This window comes from Crocuta crocuta, unplaced genomic scaffold (genome assembly GCF_008692635.1).
Source record: "Crocuta crocuta isolate KB4526 unplaced genomic scaffold, BGI_CrCroc_1.0 scaffold25, whole genome shotgun sequence".
Classification (NCBI taxonomy): Eukaryota; Metazoa; Chordata; class Mammalia; order Carnivora; family Hyaenidae; genus Crocuta; species Crocuta crocuta.
The window spans coordinates 14,807,223-14,833,082 of NW_027532015.1; the positions used below are offsets into that span (position 1 = coordinate 14,807,223).

General features: G+C 40.2%; 1 protein-coding gene across 1 annotated transcript in view; it reads left to right on the top strand.

The window, feature by feature from the left end:
- The window catches only part of MAP7 (microtubule associated protein 7), a 144,361-nt gene that overhangs the window by 70,514 nt on the left and 47,987 nt on the right, over positions 1–25,860 (top strand). The window contains exons 2-3 of the mRNA XM_077776140.1: positions 12,881–12,976; positions 20,543–20,620. Of these exons, the coding sequence (XP_077632266.1) occupies positions 12,881–12,976; positions 20,543–20,620 (174 nt within the window). The remainder of the gene's footprint in view (positions 1–12,880; positions 12,977–20,542; positions 20,621–25,860) is intronic.

The following is a 25,860-nucleotide window of genomic DNA, read 5'->3' on the forward strand; positions in this document are numbered from 1 at the left end:
CTTTACGTTCTGCTCAGAAATCCGCTGGCTTCCAAGTTGTTTGGAGCTGCTTTCTATCACAAATGATGTTATTGAAACCCTACTCTGGCATCTTTTACTTTTTTGTTGTTGTTGTTTTTAACTTTTGGTTTTGGTTTTGTTTTCCCTTAACTTTGCTCCTCCTGCTACTTTCAAAACTAAATGCTGATCTGCTTTGATATGATGAGCCAGCACCTGTTTTGCTTTCTTACTTCTGGAAGAAATTAGAATACATAAGATCCATGGTGTCCCAAGTGAAGGGGTGAATAGGAAGTCTGTACAGAGCCCCTCAGTGTGTCCAGTCTGCTTCTGAATGCCTTGAATGACAGCTGTCATCTAAGACACAACATAGGAGATGCTCTCATCATCTAACCACCACCTAGTTTAGTACACATTGTTTTTCCTTGAGGAATTCACACGATGTCCTTGGTAGCCTTTTATTGTCCCTGTCCCCCACTTAACATCAAATCCTCTGCCCTTTCTGAGTCTCACCTGTCTCAAAAACCCACCCAGAATCTCGCCTCCAGCCCTCAGTGCTGTCTGCCTGGGATTGAGGTGTTGCATATTGCAGACTAGAGGAAGTGGAAGCTAGAAGGGTGGACTAGGGCCAAATTTTGGTGCATGCTTGGACTTCATTCTGTAGTTAGTGGAAACTCTCGTCAATTTAGAGATAGCTTTTAATTGTGAGTACTGAATCAAAAATGCTTTAAATAAATTAGGAGTTTTCTTTTTTCTTACCTGCAGGAAATATGGGAAGTATAGCAGTTCAGAGACGTCAGGGCCAGGTCTCTGTTACTGCCTTAGCTGTTTCCTTACCTTAGCTTCCTGATTACGAGGCAGATGCTCTACCTTGAACATGACACCCAGCTTCAAGACAGGAAGAAAAGGGAGAGTGAGGAGCCACGTTACTTGAGTCCACTTCCCCGTTAAGGAGCATTCTCACAAACCCCACCTAATAATTACAGTCTTCACCTTCTTGGCTAGAGCTGTGTGTTGTGGTCAGTCAGGGTTCTGTTAGAAAAAAAGTGTTGGATAGACATTTATTAGGTAATAAGCATGGAATGGCACAGAGTCTTCCCTATGCAAATAGAAAGTATGACTTTCCAAGAGAAAAATGTAGCAAGCATTTCCCCAAGTGTGTTGTGTTTTGTTTTTTTAATATACAGTACACTTTTTGCTTTGTATCCTGTAAGATGAGCTGTGTTTGGAACTTTTGGAAACATACATTCTAAAAACAACATAAGATGGAATGAAATTAAGTGCCAGGCAATGGGAGGCAGACTTGGGAGCTTAGTAGAAGCCAGAGAAAGAAAAGTGTTAGAGGTAGGAATAGCTCGAAGATTTCATGAGAAAGAGACCTGAGAGGGGCTATGAAAAATGGATTGGACTCTCTACCGCACTTTAATGGTGAATGTATGACATTCTACATTTGTCAAATCCCAAAACAACACCAAGTGTGACTTCAGTGAACTGTGGACTTTGGGTGATAATGATATGTCAGTGTAGGTTTATTGATTGAAAAAATGTACCATTGTACTGTGGGATATTTTTCATGATGGGGGAGGTTGTGTGTATGTGGAGGCAGGGGGCACATGGGAACTCTCTGAACACTCCACCCACTTCGGTGTGAACCTAAAACTTCTCTAAAGAATAACAGTCTCCCATTGTTGTCACTTCTACATCTGCGTCCTCACTCGTTTTTCCTCTCTTGTTGGAACATTAGCCTTGCCCATATCTTCAACTGTTTAAATGCAATCCATCTTTTTAAAATATCTTTTTAAAAAATGTTTATTTATTTTGAGAGAGAGGGAATATCAAGCAGGCCCCACACTGTCACTGCAGAGCCCAATGCGGGGCTCGAACCCATGAACCGCAAGATCATGACCTGAGCTGATGTCCAATGCTTAACTGACTGAGCCACCCAGGTGCCCCTGACTCTGTTATTTATTTGTGGTTCAAAGAACTATATACATCTTCTGCATTGATAATTTTATTTTGTATTTAAGTAAGAAAGCTTTTCTATTTTGTGTCCTGTGGTAATCATTTTGTAAAATATTAGCATCAGAAATTGTAGTTTTCTTTTTAAAATAAATCATTACCTTGCTAAAAGTAAAAACATCTTTCAGTTGGTTACTTTAAGCAGAGTAATGAAGTTTGGTAGTAATTGCTTTTCTCCAACTTATTTAAATAGTTGCTTTTAATTACACATTGAATTTAATTGAATTGAGTCTAATTTGATAAACTCCCTATCCAGCTGTTGAAACTTGGTAAATTACAGAGACTGTAGCTAATTTTCTACAGTGTAACTAGGAAACTTTCAATATGGTTAGGCTTTCCTCCTCTTTTCTGTACTTTGCCCTGATCCTTGCTTAGTCAGAAACATTACTCATATTATGGGGCAGAGAGAGAGATAATTTTTGTAGCAGCTAGCATTGTGACTGGTGATAAATGGCCAGGAAGGTACATCACCCATGGGGATGAAGAGGCTTGCCCTTTTAATCTGGTTTATATTAATGCAAGTGGAAGATATTGCCTTTTCTGTTCTATTTATAATGTTGCCATCTGGCTGAAGGAAGGTTTTTGTTTGCTTTATTTATTTATTTTTAGATTCAGGTGTTTGGGGTTGGATTTAAAGCATGTCATGTCTGTTCCGGTTCCGGTCAGAAGGAGTTTGGACCGTGAATCAAGTAGCTGCTTTTAGTGGTAAACAAAACAGCTGAAGAAGTGATTCCCAATAGTTGACACCAAAAATATATGGGTCACGTGCTTTTCTAAACTGGGTTTCTTCATTTCAGCTCACATGGATGTTTGTCTTTTTAGCAGATTATCAAAACAAATCTACTAAATTGCTTTGGGAAAATGTTGGGGTTTACAAATCTCTCAAAGCTGATATGCTTGCTCTGTGTCCTTTCTGATATTTCCGACAGAGACTGTAATGTTCTCCTGCTTCTTCTCATGCAGTCTAAGGCAGTATTCTGTTGTGTTTGGAGTTTGTCACTCCAATTCCCAGAATACTCACTATAAGGGAGACTGGGCAGACCTTCCTGTTACATGGCTGCAAATACGGTCATTTGATTTTGAGGCTTGCCTGAGGTGACGTCAAAACCATCCTAGAATTACACTGAGTCTTTTCTGTTTTTTGTTTGTTTGTTTTTTTCTAGACACAGAGTGAATATGACTGTAATCTGGCAATCCTTTTGGTCACCTTTTGTCTATAATCTTAGCCATCATCAAAAATGGGCAAATGTATACTTTTGCTTTTTACTCGTCAAGAATGCTTTCTCTTTCTGGGCCTTTGCCACCATTTGCTCAGGGTCCACCACCCACCCTCCAGCCTTCTCTCCTCCCCTTCAGGCATTTGTTCCGCGTCACAGGTCACAGACGTGCCAGATAGTGAGCTAAACACAAAATTGGAGATCCTAAGGGAGAAAGTCGTGGCCTCTGCCCTCAGGTTTCTCATTTAGAGCATTATCACAGCACTGCACCTGGCCAAGTTCAAAGACAAAATGCCTCTGGCTCCATTTAATTGGGGACCATTAGGGCTCTTCAAGCTCAGAATACAATGGTTTGTGATTAGAGCTCTTCAGAGGCAAACAAGTAGCCCACTCCTTATCCCTTAAAAAATATTTTGGTAACTTGTTTTGACAGAATTATCTTTTGCTCTCATTTAAGTAATATTTATTGCTATTCCTACCATATGTAATCTAGTAAAAAGTGCACCTTTTTTTGTAAAAAGTTACGTTATGTCAATGTCTTTGACGTGGACTTTGACGTTTTCAATGTAACTGTCACAACTTCCTTTTGGACGTTAATGGACTATAAAGTATTAATAAGTAACTATGCGTGTCTGTTCCATTCTTCATGCTTTCATGTTATAGTTAAAGATGACGAGTAGTGTTTCTGGTAGATTCAGTTCCCATGGGTCACATGCCTGTAGACAATACTGGATTGTATTTATAAAACCAGTGTCTTTGTATTGGGTTTGTATTATCTCAGTATTGGACAAATTTCTTTGTCTTTTGGTTGACTATCCTTTTCTATCATGGTCATAAATTTTTTATTTTTCTTCATTATGCAGAAATGAAGTAATCAGAAAATGACTCAGTCACTGTTCATTGTTGCTGAATGAGCTCTCCCCAAACCTAAAATTATCCAGGTGGTCTTACAAGCCTCTCATGCAGTCTGTGGTAGCCACCAAGTCGTAGCTTTTTGTTTTATCTGGAGAGCATGAAACACAGAGGAAAAACCAAATCTTAACTGAATTGTTTCTGTCAGCAGAATGAATAAGGATGAAGCATGAGACTCCAGTATGCACTGTATCAAATATGTTCTTAATTGCATTTGGTTTTGCAACAAGAAATGAGCAATAGATTGTTGAATAAGTGGTTCATTGTTCATACTGCTATGTTGGATTAAATGTGGCTAAATTTTATACCATACCACAAAGTGGGTTTATTCTGGTGTAGAAGGGCAAATTAGAGTCTGCACTGCTTTGCAGCATCTGTACTTCTATATGCTGCCTATAAATTTGCGTAATGCCTATAACTTTGCATAATGCACTGGCTGCTTCCCTATCCTGTGGAGATCTGTGAAAGATTAAAGGCACCAGTCTGTCTCTGCCCACATTTTGCTTCCTTGACCTTCCTGCAAAATGACCTTCAAAACACTCCACCTGTTTCCCAACCAGACACATGTCCTCCATTCTGTATTTCCTCATCCTACACACTGCCCTTGCTCCATGGAGTTGGCAGCTGGGGTCCCATTTCCTGCAGGATTTGAAGCAGAGGAGACCCGGAGGGCTTGGGGAGGTTCCCTGGGTGGTGCTTCCCAGTTGCCCTGGACTCCTTCTTGGACGACCACTCTGACTATTCTTCCTGTGCTGTGTTACATCAGTGACAGGCATGGTTTTTCACGGTGATCACTTGGGTCACTGGGATCCCTTAATGGTCAAATACTTACCTCTTCGTACGTGTTAAGGGTAAATGGGAAAATGTGAATAATTATGAAATTGTACCAAATGCAGAATTTTTAAGATGTTCTAGTCCGGTTTCCTTTTCCTGTTTTCATTAAGATAGTAGGCACTTTTTAATACACTTCCAGCAGACTCCTTATAGGGTTTACTTCTTGTTTACCCAGAATCCCTTGAAACTGCAGTAGCTCACAGCCAGAAGGCCCACTGCACACACTTCAGTGACTTTCATTGCCTTCAGGGTCCAAACAAACTCTTGGAATTCAAGGAGATGTTGACCTCAGCCTGTTTGTTTAATTTTCAACTGCCTGCCTTCTTAAACCTGCTGTTCTGACTGGACAGTGCCCTGATCTTCTTCTTCTTCTTCTTCTTTTTTTTTTTTTTTATTGCCTAGATAGTTTTTCTTATGGCATCCTCCAACCAGGAATATTCTCTGCTTCACTCTTCACTTACACAGATTATCTCCATTCTTGAAGAGCTTTATCCGATGAAGTTTGTGTTACTACTACACCCTTAGCGTCTTCTCCCACCTTTGAACCCCTATAGTACTACCTACATCATTTACTTGGTTATTAATCCTCTGTGGTATATTGATTTTTAAAAACTGAATTAATCCATTTCTACAGTTTCATGTGTTTTTATATTATCTCCTCCGAAAGTTAATAAGCATCTTGCAAGTAGATGTTGTGTCCTCTGATCTTTGTGTTTTTCATGCCCAGTACAGTGACTGGCCCATGAGAGTGCCTCTAAATGTTTATTGAAAAAAAATTAACATTTCTGAGCCTGGGAATGTAGTGGTTCCACTGATACAGTAACAAAGAGACTAACATCGGGGTTTGCTCATTTTGTGAGGACAGTTCAGCTTTTGACATAGTTTCCAGTGATCACACAGATACAGGAGCAGATATTTCCTAGAGGTGGGAGACGGGGACTGTATTTACGAGACCGTACGTACAAATGCAGACTTGAAAGTAACTAATGTAGACAACATGCTTCAGGCCAGAAGAGGAGACCACTTTTCTGAAGAGAAGAGAAAATACTGAGGGAATCAGAAGCTACAAAACAGAGTTTGAAGAAGTAACGTAGAATCAGGGGTTCAGAAAAAGAAAAGTGGTAGAAGGGGACACATTAATATTTCTTCCCAGTATGGAGCACACAGTGTCCCCGAGTCAAGTGTAGTCTGAATAATGCCCGTAGTAAGAAAACAGAAGTAAAGCAGAAAATTGAACCCAGGTTTGTCTGGTGCCAGCTCCCATGAGCTTCATCATTCATTTCACATACAGCTATAAGGAATTTAAACTGAGAAGCTCTCCATTATGTACAATAATCGGGAGAGTCATTAGAGGAAGTTGCTTTATAGCCATATTATAATGCAAATTTCATTAATAACATTGGATAAAACCTTTAATATCTATGTTGCAATACTCCTGGGAGCTCTATTAGAACAAAATTTAACTGTCAAGTAAATAAGCAAAAGGATGATACAGCAGAATATTCTGGGTGAAACTGAATTGCCTGAAAATTGCTCTGTAATCATTCTGGCTTTTTTTTTTTAAACCAATAACATTCTTCAAATGCCAGCCATAAACATGTTCTGCAGCCAGATTTTCAAATAAGTAATTTGTTTAGTGTGTCAGGGGTCTATCAAGACCCCCCCATACACAGGCTCTGCGATTTACCAGGAAGATTCAGAACTCTGCTTATAGTCAGACTCATGGCTAAGATTTATTGGAGCAAAACCAGGCCTTACAGAGGAGCACTCTGTGACGCCTGCTGTGTTAATTTAAGTCTTTCCTGCACAGGCAAACTGAATCTATTAGGTTGAGACCTATGAAGTTGCAATATTCAACATTTTCTACTACAAAAGTGGCAGTTGCCTGTGGTTCAACCTCTAGTCCTGTCTTCTAGCTTACTCTGTCCCAAAGCTGTTCTCATACCCTGAGCTGCGTGTCCGCCAAGTCCAACTGAACAGTATAGCAAAGAAGAACCCATATAGAGCTGGGCCTGATGGCTAAACTCTTAAAAATAGTGACAGAAATACATTAGCCTTGTGGACATCAAGACCTTGTATCATTCAGTGAGATTTAAACTCAGGATGGTTCCCAAGGTTGTAGTCATAAATGTCTTACTAGAGTAAGCATTTTTACTAAATTGAGCATTTGTTGGGACCAATTATTTTGATCTGTTGAGAAAGCCTCTTCAACCAGACCATAAAGCCAAAAATAGAAACAAAGCAGTGAGAGCCCATGACCTTTATGGGAAGACATTGCAAGGAACACAGTGAATTGTAGAGGATATGGATTTTAGAGGCGCATCTGGGGCATTTACTGGAGCTGCAGGATTTTTACCAGATGAAAGCCCCAAATGTCTGTTGTCTCTATATTTTGTTTCCGAGTGGTTTAGAGAGAGAGACAGGACTCCAGACCGCAAGGATACTTCTCTGCATCCTTCCTCTTGTTTTTAACACTGAGATGTGGCCCTAATGGAATAAAGCTTTCAAGCTAGCAGGAAGATCAATAGAGATTTTACAAGCCTCGCAAATACTTACTGAGCATCATGGAGTATGACTCAGCTTTCTTTATAAAAAATGAAAGAGATTCAAATTAATACTGGAAAGTCACCTGAGTCATTTAAAAATGGTGTTTTTTAATGATAAAATAAAAAATGGTATATGCAATCCTGTCTACTAGTCACCTAGGATTTCCAGTTTTTTAAATGTTTTTTAAACATATTTAAATAATAAATTATTTTCATTGTGTTTTCAAGTAGTGAAATTCCCTGTACTTTGCTTTTAAAAAAAAATCACAAGATTATATTTCCCATTATTAGAAAGGAGGGTTTGGTTTCTGTTTTATTTTATTTTTTTATTTAAGGCTCATTTTACCTAATGTGATGGTAACTTGAAGGGCATTAATTAAATGAGAAAACCAGTGCTTGGCTGGCTCAGTCAGTGGAGCATATAACTCTTCATCTCAGGTTTGTGACTTCGAGCCCCACGTTGGGTATAGAGATTACTTAAAAATAAAGTCTTTAAAAAGAAAGAGAGAATTAAAAAGGAGTTCCATCTCAGGTCCTCAGTTATTAATCCCTCCTCACCTGGATGGTGGTGCTCAAGCTCTGACTCACAACCGTCACTTCTTTGGGGCACCTGGGTGGCTCAGTCAGTTAAGCATCTGAGTCTTTATTTCAGCTCAGGTCACTGTCTCATGGTCGTGGGATTGAGCCCCCTGTTGGGCTCCATGCCGAGCATAGAGCCTGCTTAAGATTCTCTCTCTCTGTCTCTCTCTCTACCCCACCCCATCCCCTCTGTCCCTCCCATGCTCATACTCTCTCTCAAAAAACAAAAAAACAAAACAAAACAAAAGAAAAAACACCTCAGACCTATATTCTCTAAGTCCCACAAATACTGAGGATTACCTCTTCCAAAGCGAGGTTGTGCCCTAGAAATCCTACCAATAAGCCTGGCCTACCTGAGGGCCCCCCAAAAGGTGTAACTGTAGCTGAGCTAAAAAAAAAAAAACCTCTGAAGCCAGCAGGTGGGTCAGACTTTGCACCCTAGGACCACTGTCACCAAGTTGACTTTCCCTGTTAGTGCTGGGTGAGCCAAGCCCTGGAGACATAGAAACCCGGTTTCCCACATTAAGGTAGGGAATAAGGAGAGAGCCAAAAAATGCTTCCTACCATTTATTGAGCCTCGTGGTGGCCCAGCATTCTCATTCATTTTCACAGCCTGAAAGTAAGTGTTGTCCCTTCTTTACAGATGGGAAAAATAAGATGGACAGGTTGAGTGATGTGCTAAGGATTCACAGACCATTGAGGACACAGCCAGGTCAGCTGACACCACAGCACATACCATTTCCTCAGTACTTTCAAACACACTGCCACATCACGCATGCAAGTATTGTGGGTGTGGGGAGGCCACTACCTCAGTGGAAGGGGGAAAGAGAGAAAAGGAATGGTTGTAAAGCTCCTGTTGGTGTGCTAAGCTGTGTGGCAGACTCTAAACATACATCTTCTCCATTAATCTTCCAGCAGCCCTGTTACCTACTCAGAGAAGTCAAGAAACTTTGTGAATGTCACCTGAGCCCAGATCTGTTTGATTTTATATCTTCCCTCTTATCACAATAGAGTGTCAACCAGAGAAGCTTTTGGAGAAATAAGAACTCTTACAGTGGTGCAAGGGAAAGGCTGATAGAAAAGCAGAAAGGTAACCTGAAAACTTTAGATGAATGTCCAGCCTAAAGGTTAGACATTAACAGTATGTAATCTTGGGCTAAACAGACCATTTTTTAAATTACTTTTGTTTTACTAAATTAAATGTTTTCGTGAACATGTAAATTTTAAAAATTTTAAATTTCTCTTGTAGATAGGACTCAGAAAGTCTTCTTAGGATAGAAATGCATAGGATGTCTTCTGGAATGGAAATAGATTACTGAGATTCAGATGGTAATAAAGAGGGCAAGCTGATAGATCTTCAACTAGAGCAGATCCAGTGGAAGTCAGATGTAGATGGATTGGGTTTCGAGTAACCAGGCCTCCAGTTTGACTGAAATGTATTTTTTACATTTGAATTTCAAGATACTAAAGCAAATTATGCCCCCCCAAAGAAGCTTTTATTAGTTATTATTTGGAATAATCACTTGGACTGAACATGTGTTTTAGCCTTTTTAATCTCCTTCATGGCAGATTGTTGTGTAATACTCTGGACTGATGTTTGTTGTGAGGACCTGGGGACACAGCAGAAAGGCAATCACCAGAGAAAGATTAAATTATGTCAAATATTAGGCAAGAAAGAAATGAGTACATTTGAAATATATTCTAAACAAATGGTTCTACGTCCTTTTCAGTTAATTAAAAATAATAAATAGGAGACCCTTAAAAAGCTTACTAATTAAGGCTTTACTTGTGTGCTGGAGGTAGCCCTATAACAAAAAGAAAATTATAATCCTAGGACGCCACGTATGTGCTGCATCCTGCTTCCTTCTGTTATGTTACTTAATAACTGATTTATGAGCAATTTTAATAAGATTAACTTGCAGAATAAGGAGAAAGATTGTTCTATACACAGTAAGCAAGAAAGGTACCAAGTGCAGTCAATTTTTTTTTATCATTAGGGGCTGGCCTATCTCTAAAGCTGTGAGACCATAGGCCAAGGCTAATTGGCATGGGTTTCACCTGCCACATGGTGATAACTGGCAACTCATTTTTGGCAAGTGGGATGAGAGGATATGTTAGGGTGTTGAAGAACCCCCAGTATACTTTCTGATTTCCCTTCTAGATCAGTGTCAGAGCCTGTGTGTTAAGTATGTACAGTGTAGCTCTTTTCCAATGATAGTTTGCCTGGTAAAATTTCTAGTGGCAAAGTCCTATCAGAAACCATGGAGAGAGGCCTTTTATGGTTTAATTTTTTATTAGCTATCTGCTCTTTTTCTACTGTATCTTTACAGACCTTTCCTTGCAAATAAAGCAAAGGAAGCTTAATAAATAAAACTTCAACCAATCAATGTTTGTATTTGAAGCTGTTATTTAAAGCACACAGATCAAAACAGAGCAATTCTAAAAGAGCTGTATAAGATAATTTTACTGTTTACTCTTTGATTTTCCAGAGCTAATATTGTATGTAATTGAAAGAGAGCCGTAAAACTTTGGTGCATTCCCCATTTAGATGTCAAAGGTAATTTTAGGGAATTTATTTTCTTAGTAAGTTGTTTTTAATACATCTTGGGTTCAATTTTTAAATGTAGTCTTCTTGAAGCATAATTATTATAACACCCTTTCAGTTTCAAAAACTCTTGAGCAAATGATTCTTATTTTCTAGATAGTGTCCAATTTCCTCAGCCTCATGGAGAGGGAGCTAGTATGTCAGAGGGCAAGCAAGGGCTGTAAACAAAGCAGGCTTAGGTGTGCAAAGTGATGAGTGGTGGGGGTGATACTTTAAACAATTAAAGGGGTTGGGGGTACGCCTAGGTGTCTCAGTCCGTTAAATATCCAACTCTTGATTTCAGCTAAGGTCATGACCTCATGATTCGTGGGACTGAGCCCCAGGTCAGGTGCTGCGCTGACAGCACAGAGCCTGCTTGGGATTCTGTCTCTCTCTCTCTCTCTCTCTGTCCCTCCCCCACAAAAGTAAATAAATACATTTTTTAAAAAGGTATGTACAAATCAGTGGAACTCTGTAATGTCATATTTGAGCAGAGACTCAGAAATCCACGTGGGTATTTGAGACAACATATCAAGTCCGTGCAAAGGTCTGCGATGGACTAAGTATGACTAGAACTGAGTAATTAAGGGGAAAGAGGTACAAGGTAAAGGCCAAATCATATAGTACCTTCTGGGCCATGGTGGAGACCTTGGGTTTTACTCTGAGCAGAGTGGGAGCTGTTGGAGAGTTCTGAGCAGAAGAGCAACATGACTTGTGTTTTAATGGGATCCCTCTGGCTGCTGAGATGAGAACAGACTAATGTGGGTCAGTGAGAGGATTGGGGAGACTGGGTAAGAGGATATCGCAGCCACACAGGGAGGAGGTGACCAGAAAACTAGCAGTAGAGGTGGCAAGATGTTCTGTAAGGTTGAGCTGAAAGACCTTACTAAGCAGATTGAATGTGGGGAGTCAAGGATGAGTCTAGGGCTTGGGGTATGATCATCTGGAAGGATGGAATTGCCTTAATTGGTGGGGAAGACTGGGCATTGCGGGTTTTAAGGCAGAGAGCAGGAGGCAGGGAAACTCACAGGCTCGTTTTTTGGCATGATTTTATCTGAATCAGTAGCTGACATCCTTTAAATATCCTCTGAAAATACATTAAATTAAGTAATATGGGTAAAGAAAAAAGAGTAATTAAAGTATAGGATCCCTCACTTGTATAACCAATTACCTGATATTTCTGCCCTTCATTCTTTTCCTAGAATACATTTCCTTTAGTCTCTTTAATAATCATTGTTATGGAATATTATATGACTTCACTCCTATGAGGGCTTTAAGATACAAAACAGATGAACATAAGGGAAGGGAAGCAAAAATAATACAAAAACAGGGAGGGGGACAAAACATGAGAGACTCTTAATATGGAAAACAAACAGAGGGTTACTGGAGGGGGTGGTGGAGGGGGGATGGGCTAAATGGGTGAGGGGCATTAAGGAGTCTACTCCTGAAATCATTGTTGCACTATATGCTGACTAACTTGGGTGTAAATTTAAAATGTAAATTTAAAAAAATAATTGTTGTAATGGAACTTTTGTCAGAGCCTTCTTCAAAATCCTAGTAAATTATATCTCCTGGTTCCTTTTTGGTGACCCACTTTTTTGGTTATATATTCTTGGAATTTTGGGGTTCCTAGTGCATGAACCTTGTAAGAACTAAGATCAGTGACTTTGGATACCAGTCATGCTTCCACATGGTTGCTTTATGTATAAACTGGACAGCCAGGGTAAATGATTTCATGGACCCTTGAACATGCCACTGCTATAGGAGCCACGGCCATTGATTTTGGAACATATCCTTACCACTGAACAGGCAAGAGTTGTACCTGCTTCATCTTTTTATTTCCTGAATCTAGTGTAGTACCCAACACAAAGGTTAACAGTAAATTTTTTTTAATAGTTTATTGTCAAGTTGGTTTCCATATAACACCCAGTGCTCATCCCCACAAGTGCCCTCCTCCATGCCCATCACCCCCCTTCCCCNTGCAAGTATCTAGAGTCCTCTGATTTGCTTATCTTAGCCACTCTGACCGGCCTGAGTTTGTATCTCAGTGTGGTTTTGATTTGTATTTCCCTGATGAGGAGGGATGCTGAGCATCTTTCCATGTGATAACAGTAAATGTTGAATAGGTGAATGTTTCTGAATAAATTTTAAGAAACTAAATATGTCTTTTCTCTTTTGTCTCACTCGTATAGCGCCTGACAGCTACAAAGTGCATGATAAGAAAACCACGTCCAACCGGCCCTCTGCTATTTCAGGACAAAATAGCAACTACTCAGGAAATAAACCAGGTACTATACATTGCATTTGCTATAGAAAAAAAGGTTATCCCTAAAGCCTTAAGGCTTTGCTAGAATTTAGGAGCTTGGTTCCAGTTCTGCTATCAGAACACACACACTCATACTGGCTTGCATGAGGTTAAGTCAGAGAACCTCTTAAAGCATTGATTTTCTCTATTTAAAATAGAGATTCAAACACATGCCCTGCTTATCTCTCAGAATCATTTTGACAGTCAGTGAGAATGATGTGTGTGGGTGCATTGTTTACTATCAAATAATGTATAAGAGGTAATCATTTTCCTATTCTCTTTTGAAATGATGCATATGACCCAGTGTTTTGTATCTGTGTGCCCAGGTACATTATTGCATATCTTTGTTGTGACATTTCCAAAAACCATTTAAGGCAATCTTCACACATATCAAAGCTGGTATAGAATTCTCTTTTTGTTCCCTATTCCCTGCAATGATTGTATACCTACACTGTAATTTCATTTAATAACCTGTGATTCATGGTCTGTTCCATTCAGTGATACAAAGAAGCAAATAGCCTGTAAACACAGAGTTGAATAGACAATGCAGTTGCTTCCAGACATCCAACAGTCATTGTGTGGTCCTTGGGAGAGCCCTGTGTCCAGTATGGGGATAAACAGAGGAAGGCAGAGGCCAAGTGCACAGCTCATGAGGGCATCAGAAACCTACTTCAGACAGCATCTAAGACTGAAGTCACTCAAGAACAGTGAGAATCAAGATGGAAGTAATTCTTTCTAGCCTCCGTGAAAGCATTTTCCATTATACCTAGTTTTGTTGAGGGTGGTGGGGTCCATATGGGAAAAGATCTTAACAGAGCGGATGAATCTGGCTTGTTGCTTAGAAGGACAAATAAGTGCTATTGCAAGTATTGCATGAGCAGCCATTCGTAGGAAATGATATGGTTCAATGGAATTTTAATTAGCAGGCTGAGTTTCACCATTTAGTCAGTTTACCTTTTCATCCATTCATTTATCCACCTACCACTCAACCACCATCTACTACTTATTGACTAATTGTTCTGTGCCTGGGACCATGAGAGGCACTGGGTGAGCAAAACAGGGTCCCTGTCCTCACAGGCCTTACTATAGTGGACTTATGTTCCTTATACTCACATGAGGATCCTTGTGGAAGTAGAAGTCCTTTAGCGTGAAAACCTCATTTGTTTTACCATGGGAATTAAACATAGCTGAATGGTCTGTGCTGTTGTTCCCTTGTTTCCCCACCAACTGTTACTTCTAATTTCTACCATTCTTCACTGTGGACTTGATACTTTTATGTCCTGATAGCTTGTTTATTCATCTGGTGTTAGCACTATCTAAGCACTAGGGATTTATTATTTAAAAAAACCCCATAACCCGTATCCTCTAGTTGACAGTGTGATGGAGTAAACCAGTATATGAATAGGTCATTCTAACACAGAATTTCCAGTGTGATAAGAGAGAGATGTAGAGTGCATAGAGAATACAGAGGCCAGGGGCGTCTGGGTGGCTCAGTTGGTTAAGCGTCCAACTTCAGCTCAGGTCATGATCTTACAGTTCTTGGGTTTGAGCCCCGTGTCAGGCTCTGTGCTGACAGCTAGCTCAGAGTCTGGAGGCTGTTTCGGATTCCGTGTTTCCCTCTCTTTCTGACCCTCCCCTGCTTACGCGAGCGCTCGCTTGCTCTCTCTCTCTCTCTCTCTCAGAAATAAATAAAACATTAAAAAAAAAATACAGAGGCCAAAACAAATCTTTCGGCCTCAATCTGCCATCTCTTTATAGAGCCATTTGATTTATATTGCTAAAGTCGAGTTAAATGAGGAAGACAATTCATTTCATACTGTCTTTTCCTTCTTTTTATTTTAGTATAGTTGACACACAACATTACATTCGTTTCAGGTGTACAACATAGTGATTGGATAACTATACTAGTTACGCTGTACTCTTAAGTGTCACTACCATCTGTCAGAATACAGTGACTATTACAGTATCATTGATTATATTTCCTGTGCTGTACCTTTTATCCCTGTGACTCCTTCATTCTGTAACTGGAAGCCTATATCTCCCATTCCCTTGACCTATTTTGCCCATCCCCCTCCCTCCCTCTCCTCTGGTGACCATTCAGATTATGCCTTTGAGCATCAGGTGCCTGCTTTCTTGTATATACAGATAAGCAGAGGTACATCAATAGGTCTCATATTTAAAACTACCATGTTATTTTCCTTAGTATCTCCAAAGGGTGATATAAGAGATTTCATGTTGGATGGCTAGGCTTGAGCAAAATATTTAATTTCATGGGATATAGGTCATGGGAATGTCTGTCTGGAGTTCATTCTCTAAAACTTGAGGAAAAAAAGTACATGCTAAATTTTGGGATATTTTGAGTATTGCTCTCACCTGATATGGGCATCCTGACCGAACGATTTCTCAGAGTCTCTTTTGACCCAGTAAATTTTAGTTAAATGCCTTTCTCTTCTTTACCTTCTGATGCTTACAATTTATTGGAAGACTCTAGAACATCTCTTGATTATTAGTAACATTCAGATTGTTAATATTTTATCTTTAAAACATGTATGGAAGGCCCTTGTGGTCCACAGGTGTGAGCACACAATGTCTCATGTTCTCCAGAAAACACCAGTATTCTCAGCTGTGAATACTTGGACTCAGACTAAAAGACACCATCTGTAAAGTCATGGGTCTATCCGTGTCCACAGAGTGGGAGACGGCCCTTCAGGACTCCCATCAGCTGCCTCCAAACAATTCAGAGTGTGACTTAATCAGAAAGCAACATCGTATTCTCTTAATGAACTATACATACCTTAGAAAAGCAGAAATTCAAGTTCATTAAAAATTCCTCTTAATTCCCATCCCTTTATCACCCTCCACCACAAGTCTTTAAAAGAACCACTAAAAAATTCGTTATTGGTTACCGATCATTTCCCCCACAGAGAAACGCAGGCCTTGGAATCTTCCAGGCCTTCCCTGGCTGCTGTGTGCTGTCATTATAATGACTTTCCTGGAGCCACGATGTCCAAGGGCATGGACCCGAGTGAGAGATGTGGCTTTAAGAACTAGCTCCAACACCTCACTGTGCCACCTTCCTTTTCACAGACATTTCCTTCCGCTTTCTCATTTGGAAAATAGGCGTACGAACTTGTCATTGAATGAATGCATGCTCGGCTAACTCATAGAGCTAGTGTGAAGAATGAAACAATAATTTGTGTCAAAGAGCTTTGTAAAATGCAAAGCCCTGTTGAAGTTATTTATTGTGTAAACAGTCGTTGTTCAGATAGAAGTCAAAGCTCTTGAGAAAGCCTTGTCAGCGTGAGTTGATTTTCTTGATCTGCAAGAGTCACTGAGTTCTATCTAGTTTGTAGTCCAGGCTCCTGCATGTCATCGAAGACAGGATATCCACAGCACTCCCTGCCATGCGTAAAAGTACCCCAGTGTGGACGGCCACCCTACTCTTGAGTCCTCACAGCCAGGAGGTTGAACGCAGAGTGCTCCTTGCTGCAAGTGGACTCACACAAACACTCTGTTGCTCTTACAACTTTTCCTTCGCACCGTGTTAGATTGATCGGGAAACAGTGTGAATTGTTCATACTGTTAATTTATTTTCTGTACCTTGATTTCGTTCCAAGGAAAAGTGATTTGAGGATGGAGATGAGAGGGAGACAAAGAATTACAGAAAATTCACTACTTACTTGGAACTGTTCGATTAAATTTAGTCCTCTTTGGAAACCTATCTTTAAAGATAATTTTTGGGGCGCCTGGGTGGCTCAGTTGGTTAAGCGTCCGACTTCGGCTCAGGTCATGATCTCATGGTTCGTGGGTTCAAGCCCCGCGTCGGGCTCTGTGCTGACAGCTAATTCAGAGCCTGGAGCCTGCTTCGGATCCTGTGATCCTGTGTCTCCCTCTCTCTCTCTCTCTGCCCCACCCCTGCTCTCTCTCTCTCTCTCATAAATAAATAAAACATTAAAAAAAGATAATTTTTATCAGTTTTTGGTTATTAAAACAGTAACTGCTGACATTTATATTTTTTTCAAGTCTGTTACCAAATACAAGATTGCTATTTGTTTGCCCCCACTGGTGTGTGCTTGTGGAAGTGTAAAGGCTCTGAAGATTAGCTAAGGTTGTTTGCTTATTTGTTCAACAGGTACTTACTGAATATTCTCCTTTCTGCCAGGTGTAGTCCTGGGCATTGGGAGTAAGCAGTGAACAAAACCAACAAGGCTCTGTTCCTCCAGACCCCCATTCATAGCCGTCTTTCATCTGCCCTAAGTATTATTGGCATCCTAGCACCACGTGACTCTCTCTTGATGTAATCATAAGGGTGGAAACAAGTTAAACTGAATGCCTTTTTCCCTCTACAATTCACATTTGCTAATGCCAGGTTCCTAAACCAACCAAAATCATCTAGCATATCACAGTCACTACACCCTACTTCTTTACTTCCTCAAATCTAATTCCAAATGGATAGTGATTATCGTTTCAGCCCTAATCTCAAAGGTCAGTGGGAATCATTGCACTTGTAAGCATTGGCCTTATTTATAGGGGTTAATTGGTATGTTTGTGCAGCTCTATGTACAACCTTGTTTCTTTTAAATTGTGTGATCAGGCAGGATACAGTTTGTTACTTGTGATGAGCATAATCTTCATATGAATTGATAGTATAAAACCACCTCTTGCAAAAAAAGAAAAAAGAAAAGAAAAAAACACCTCTTGCACTGCTATTTTCCAAAAATGTATCTAAAAGGCAAGTTTTGCTGGATTATTGATAACCAATTACTGGTTTGGGGCTCTCAGAATTGGTTTAGATAGAAGAGAGTACGTGAGGGTAAGTGTGCATTTCCCATACTTTTCAACGTTTTAAAAAGGTTTGCATGGAGTTTGCATACACTTGAAAGTAAGCTAGAAGCATCACACCCTTCATATCGATAGATTGTGACAAAATTGTAAGTGTAATTCAAAGTAAATTATTTTTTATAGACTTTCTGTAATGTACTTACATGTATTTTTTAGTAAAGCTGATTGAGTTTTATAGTTAAATTTATGAACAAGTAAACCTCATTGTGTAAGGAATATTACTAAAGTGATGAGTTAATTGTTAGAGATCTAACTCCATTTTGACTTGTTCTTAGATAGCTCTTGTTTTCAAAATGCCACTTGGCATGCTGTCATTTCTTTTCACCAAAAACAAATGACAGTAAAACACCCTGGTGTGTGGCCTTTAACAAAGTGCCTGAGCGGGAATCCACATGCCCTTTTTCAAACTTCAGAAGTAAGCCTTTTGGGGCCAGGAGCAATATTTTCTTACATAAAAAAGATTTGAAATCTCATAAATAATAAGCAGATCTGATACGTAATTATCGTAATAAGTGTGAGCTACTGAGGGATCCTTTTACCAGTTTTTAAAAATCATACCTTAAAACAAAAGAAGGTTATAAAGTATTACCACTTAGTCTTGCTCATGATTCTCATTGTCAGCTTTTTTAAAAAAAAAAATTATGTTTTTTTAAATTTATTTCTGAGAGAGAGAGAGATAGCATGAACAGGGGAGGATCAGAGAGAAAGGGAGACACAGAATCTGAAACAGGCTCCAAGCTCTTTCTGCCAGCTTTATGCAGGCTCCCAAGGGGTTTTTGTACAAGTTTTATTTCCCCTAAATGTGCAAATTCTGTGACATTTAAGAGGCCTCTGGGATATAAAGCCTGCAAATGTGTTGCTGAAGCACTACCATGCTGTCTAGTACTGCACTGGTAAGTTTCTATATTTAACATGAGATCTTAAAAAATATGTCAATTTAAGAGAGGGGGGAAATAAACCTGATTTTAAAGTCATTATTCTCATCAGTATCATTGTTCTAATTTTGCTTTTTTATAGAGTGCCTGTTAGTATAGTTCTCTGCTGGGAAGCCCACAGCAGCTTCTCAGTCCAAGTACAATCCAGAGTCCCTCCCAGGACCAACGCGCCCCGTGCCCTGGCCCTTGCGTGTCTGGCCCCAGTGCTCTCTGATCTCGCTCCATTCCAGGCTCTTTGATCTCCTCATTTCTTTAACACATTAGGTGCTTGTGATTTCAGGGCCTTTGTGCCTGCTTTCCACCTCCTAGAACACCTGCATAGTTAGCTGTCAGTCTCATCAGGTCTTTACACACGAAAAGTTACGATCCCTTGTCTAAAAAGCTTAAGTGTACCCTTCCTGCCATTATCACAGTCCCCTTTCTTGTTTTTTTGTCTCCTTAGCGTTTATCTTAATGCAACATTCAATATATCTTTCTCTTGTTTTCATTCTATATCTTTTTCTTTTTTTTTCATCTTTATTTATTTTTGAGAGAGAGAAAGAGACAGTACGAGCGAGCAGGGGAGGAACAGAGAGAGAGGGAGACACAGAATCCAAAGCAGGTTCCAGGCTCTGAGCTGTCAGCACAGAGCCTGACACGGGGCTCGAACCCATGGACCATGAGATCGTGACCTGAGCCGAAGTCACACACTTACTCAACTGAGCCACCCGGGCACCCCTCATTGTATATCTCTTTTTCATCCTGTTTGTCAAATTTCCCGGAGTAGAATGCATTTCCAACAAGGGCAGGGAGTTGTTGTTTTATTTCCCTGACTGGTTTCTTTTCAGCACATAGAACAATGCCTGGTGCATAGTTGATGTTCAGTAAGTGTTCAGTGAGTGAATTAATTTACTGAGGCTTGTGGGTGAGGCACCATACTAACGCCATTTCAAGTATTTCATTGAATTCTTACAGTGATGTGAGATAGGTTCTATTTTTATCCTTATAGGTAATAAACAAAAACCCGTGACACCCATGTCCTACATAACTTGGGACTTAGAGAGGTAGGTATGTCAGCCAGATTTACATATTGAGTGCCAGACAGAACACGAAGTAAACCCTTGCCTGTGTGACTTCAAAGCTGGGCTTTTTACATCCAACTGGTGAACCTCTATCAGTACTCACTGAATAGTGTATTCAGTAGAAATTCACTTAGGATTCTGTTTGCTGTTGAGGAGCAGCCTCCTTAAAGCATAAACATGATAGAAGTTCACTAGCTTAGGGACACAAAGCATCATGTATATTGTTTGATAGAAACAGCCAAAAGGCTACAGTTATGTCATGCTTTTACATAACAGGGATTTTTTTTAGGCTGTGTGTCTTTTTTTTTTTTTCCTTTTTTGAATTTTTTCCCATTTTTGTGGAGGAAGAACTGACATACCCATATGTTGAAGGCATGCAGCATAATGATGTGACTTACCTGTATTGTGAAATGATCACCCCAGTCAGGTCAGTTAACATCCATCATCTTATATAGAAATGGGGGGGGGGGGGTNTCTTAGGATATACTCTCTTATGTAATGTCTTGGAACAGAAGAAATATGCTTGGAAATTCTCAGAAAAAAAGTAACAATAAAGTGTATCACTGGAACTATAGTCATGTATATATATGGTAATTGTTGTAAGACATAGTAATATTTTATCCATCAAATTTACTGTACCAAAAGCTATGTATCAGTACTAGCGGTATCAGAAAATCTGCTCTTCTGCTCATGTGTTTCTCTCCTTTGCAGACCCTCCTCCCGTGTTGCGGGTTGACGACCGGCAGCGACTGGCCCGGGAGCGGCGTGAGGAGCGGGACAAGCAGCTAGGTACCCGTCCCCAGCCCTCGTTGGTCCTGCGGGGACACTGCTGTCCAGATGTTGCTTTTCACCTCTGGGCTAATGGATGCTTACCGTTGAGCCAGTGGACATCACTGTAACACCCATGGTGTCTAGCGTGCCTTCATGAGTTGTACAGAGGGATGTGAAACACAACTTAGTATGTGATAGAAACACAGGGGCTAAATTATAAGCAACAGTAAAGGCCAGCCCAGGATTCAGGTTGTTTTCACTTCTTTTCTCGTAATCACAGTTTAATGTGGCATCAGAGAGAATGTAATTATGGAGAGGCGTGAGGGCCCAGCTTACATATTACAGCTTTAAAAAAAAAAAAAGTACAGTTACCTTATGGCTCTTTTTTATGTGAGCAGTCACGAGCATACGCACTGCCGGGGCACTTCTTGCTTGCCGTGTGAAAGTAACGCTGCTGTTGAATTTGTAGACAGATGCCACTAGCACTCTGTCAGGAAAAAGTGCAAAACCTGGTGCTGAGCTCCCAGATTTTTCTCTTGTCGCCTAAGGTCTTTGTGAACGGTGAGCAGCTATGGTACTGCCACGTAATCACCTGGAGACCTGGGTCCTGGGGACTACCCCACCAGGAAGCCAAGATATAGCACTATTGTCTTCCAGAACATTGAGCAAGGATGCTAGTGCTCACTCCTCCTTTCCTTTGATGTCTATTTATGCAAAACTGCTAAAACAGGGTCCTCTGCTTACGTACCTTGCAAAGGTCAAATGCCTGTCAGTGCATCTCCGTGTTTCTAGAATGTCTTATAATTGAAAACTAGGACTGAGGTTGCCACCATGTTTCCAGGGGATGGCCCGTAAGTTTTCTAGAGTTCCACTGCATTTTGTAAGAGTTCATGTTTCGGTTGGAGAACCCAGCACCCGCAATCCCATCTCTTCTATCGTTCTTATTCACACACCCAAATCTGTGAAATTCGCTGGAAGCTGATTTTCAAGTCTCTTGACGTTCGTTAATTCTTTCAATGCAAGTCTCTTTCTCTCCCTTGCCAAAATGGTCATGCAAGGTCAGCTATTTTACTGCCAGGGTCTTTTCCACACAGATTTCAACAGCTTGGTGTAAGAGAACGAGCCCTGCTGCTTTTCTGTGCCTCAACTTTCCACCCAGGCATGAAGTGCCCTGTGTCTGATAGGCTTCCTGCAGGCTGGTGGGTTCGTGGAAGGCAGGGCTGTGTGTGGCCATCAGGCTCATACTTTCCCAGAAGCACTCTGAAGCCTGGGTATCTTCCTCCAGGGAGTGATACCCACCGCTCCCTGATTCAGGTTGGTTTGATGAGTGGATCAGAACAGAAGAAAGGCAGAGTCACCGAAGCAGAAAGAGACTCCAGATAAGCAAAAAAGAAGAAACGGCGTGCTGCTCTGAGACAGTGGGCATTACACTCTGTTTGGATCCATCCAGGGGTTAGCACTTGAACCTCTCCCCTCTCTGCCTCCTCCAGCTGGATCAGGTCTCACCCTATCAAATCTCTCCTTCGAGCTGCAGTGTGGATTTATGTCTGTGTGAGAAGTAGCTGCATAGTGTCAGGAGACTACTCTGTTACAATCTAAATCCCTTTGTGAATTAGCTTTTACACATTAACTCCTATCTTTCTGTTTGAGTTTGTTTCAAAGCCAAGCACTGTAAGTTGTTTTTTTGTGTGTGTGGAAAGCATGAACATGCTGGTCAAACAAAAATGATGTCACTGCTTATGCTATAAAGTTGTAAAATGTATAGCTTTGCACCTCTGCAAGTTGTCTAGCTTTGTATGTTGAGTGGCTTAGGTTTTTTTCATAAGATGTAGATCCAATTTTCACTCATATCCACAGGGCAGAAAATGACTCATTAATTTATAAATTAAAAAACCTTATTTGCCAGATATTGTTTTCAAAAGACAGGTAGAGATTAAGACCCAACATTCCAGGGCTAGCTGCAGTGTAGTGGGATGAGGGGTAAACCCGCAGTAATTATAATATGAGGTGGTGTTCACAGGGTGTGCACATGGGGCGGTGAGAAGCCATAGAAGCACCTCACCAGCCTGTGGGTGTCACGTGCCACTGGAGATTCCCAATAGAGGATGTAGAGGTCTATCCGGGAAGATAGAAGAGACAAAGACTGTAGAACTGGGATACAGGGATTGTTGGAAAAAGGTATTTGCTAAGAGACCGACCCATCGTGCTCCTCCGCTTATATTATATGGGTCAAAGTCATTTTAAGTTGATTGTATTATCCTGTTACTACAACTTGACTTTTTGGTGAGCTAGCACATAACATACATAGTATTTCTTCTTACCCTCCCATGTTAAATATCATGGCTTCCTCAATTCTGATCTTTTTGTTGTTGTTGAAAATCATAATGAAATATATCAGTCCTAATTTTTATTTTTTATTTGCATTAATTGAATTTTCTTTCTAGATTGTAAACAGTGACTTTTGCCTAAGTTTTTCCATTTAAGCCATTATAGCAGCAACTAAATCTTAAGAGGCTCTCTTCAGTCTTCATAAATAACACCCATAAACATACATATGAGCACACATACATACGTTTGTAAAAGAGTCCTCTAAAACCTAGCATCTAACTTGAATCATGCCTTACACTCTATAAGGATTTTTTAACAATCTTCAAGTGCTGAAAAATCAAAGGGCACACTCGAGCAACTACCCTTAAACTGTGCTTTGCAAAAACTATAATGGCAGTGGAATATTTTAAAAAGAAGGGGTGAGGGGCTGTCACTTAATAACAGATCTCTGGACTGTGGTAATACCACTTGTTACCAAGCTTTCAAACTTTAAAGCTTTTCAAGTTAAAAAAGAAAAAGAAAAATGGAATACATTCCATAAATTCCAACAAAGCAAAGTTTAAAATGATTGGCCATTGTAGTTGGTCTGAGGGTTGTAGGTTATCGTTAAGCTAAAATGATTGGCCACTGAAATTGATTATTCACTCTTGGATATGGGTTGAAATGGACATTGAAATCGATAAAGACTTTTGTTTTAATCCATGTTTTTAAAAAAGCAAGGTAGAGAGGAAGAATAAAGGTTTTTTTGTTTTGGGCAGCATGTCATGTTTGTACTATTTTGCAAACAGGGAGGACCTATTAATAACTTTCTGTGGGTTAAATCTCTGAGTCATGCTTTAATGCTTTTATGTTAGGATTATGTCATGTGGCTTGTTCTTTCTACATTATCCTTCAATTTATCACCTAAAACCAGGCATAATTCTTCACGTTTGAAACTGTTCTGTCCATCTGGTTGAGCACATGTACTCTGAAAGCTTTGTTTTTCTCTCTTAAAAGCTTTATACATGAAATATCTCCTCAACCACTCTGTTCCTCTGATTCTGTTCAGGCTATTCCTTCAAACTCCCCTCTCTTGACTTCTGCATCTTTTTCACCATCTCTCTTCTAAGCTGTAATTTTGTTTTTTCCCAAGGGGAAAGGAAACTCATTTGTTCTCATTGGTTTCAACTTGGCTCTCTTGATAAGAGTTCTCCATGTTCAGCTGCTCATAAGGCAGTAGATGGTCCCCGCACCCCCCTTCTGTACAACTGACTTGGTCGTCACCTTTCATTCCCATACTGACTCCTCTAGGTAATGCTTTTGTCCTGATCAATTGCCCCAATATTTTTCTGGTCCCAAGAAGTTATTTCTTTCAGCTTTTTTGGTACTTGTGCTGTTATTAGAGGCACTGACATCTTTCTTAGTACCAGTCTTAGCTGTTGGATCTTCTGCATAATAACACATTTTTCTCTTCCTTGGTGCCCCCGTGCTGGGCACTGACTAGTCTCTGCCTGGACCACTTGTAGTTATCAGTGGTTAGCCAGACTCAGCCTCGTCTTCAAGCTGGGGCTTCAGTCATCCCATCCCGAGCCTCGTATGTAGGTGGGAGTTGCCACATTCTCTCTATCCCTCCATCCAGTTAGTCATGGGACTAGCCGACGCTGTCTTCAAAATAAATCTCAGATTCATGCTTTTAAATGTGCTGTCTGTGCTATTACCCGAGTCCAGGCCTTCATAAGTGTGTGTCTTAATCACCAAAATCATCTCAGATGTTATTTCTCCAGCTGTGTCACAGTTAGCACCGCCCCCTCTTTTTGAAGCCTTCCTGGTCTTTGTTGGCCTTTCCACTTTTGGAAATTCGATCATTTTCTCATTCTGTGTTCTATTTTGCATTACACCATGTTTTTGCTTGTATTCTAATGCCATTGTTTTTTTAACGTTTATTTATTTATTTACTTATTTATTTATTTATTTATTTTTGAGAAGGAGAGAGCATGAGCAGGGGAGGGGCAGAGAGAGAAGGAGAGACAGAATCCTCAAGCAGGGTCTGCGCTGTGAGCACAGAGCCCAATGCAGGGCTCGAACTCACAAACCATGAGATCATGACCTGAGCCAAAATCAAGAGACAAATGCTTAACTGACAAAACCACCCAGGTGCTCCATTCTTTTTTATTTTATTTTATTTTTTATGTTTATTTATTTTTAGAGCAAGAGAGACAGATTATAAGTGGGGGAGGGGCAGAGAGAGAGGGAGACACAGAATCTGAAGCAGGCTTCAGGCTCCGAGCTGTCAGCACAGAGCCCTACGCAGGGCTCACACTCACAAACTGCGAGATCATGACCTGAACTAAAGTCGGTTGCTTAACTGACTGAGCCACCCAGGCGCCCTTAGGTGCCCCATTCTAATGCTGTTTTATGCTCTACTGAACTTTTCCTAGTTGGCTTTTATATAACTTCCTGGTTGCATATATTTTAAACTTTTAAAGGCTGTGGCAATAGTTTTCTAATTCTTTGTATCCCAATACATGACACAGCACTAATTTTAAAACAGATAGTAAATATTTGATTTTCCTTACTCAGTGGTCTTTCATGAAATAGTAGTAATAATGGGCCAAACAACATTCTACTTTGCATTACCACATTTAGTGGCAAATGAATACTGTGGTTGTACTTTTTACGGTGTGGACCTGCTATACTTGCTAACGTAAACTATTCTATAGGATATTATTTTATTTTTATTTTTATATTGTGGTAAGTTAGCTCAAGGAAAGAACTGAAAGAATCCAGAAAGATGGAATAGATGGACTTTCTTTCTGCCATAGCAGCTATTAAACGTGTCTTGGATATGTCTTTTGTATTACTATCAACATCGAAGCATGCGTATATTTTCCTTCCTTATTTATTGTCTGTCTGCCCCCACTGAGATACATAAGCTCCATGAAAGAAGGAAT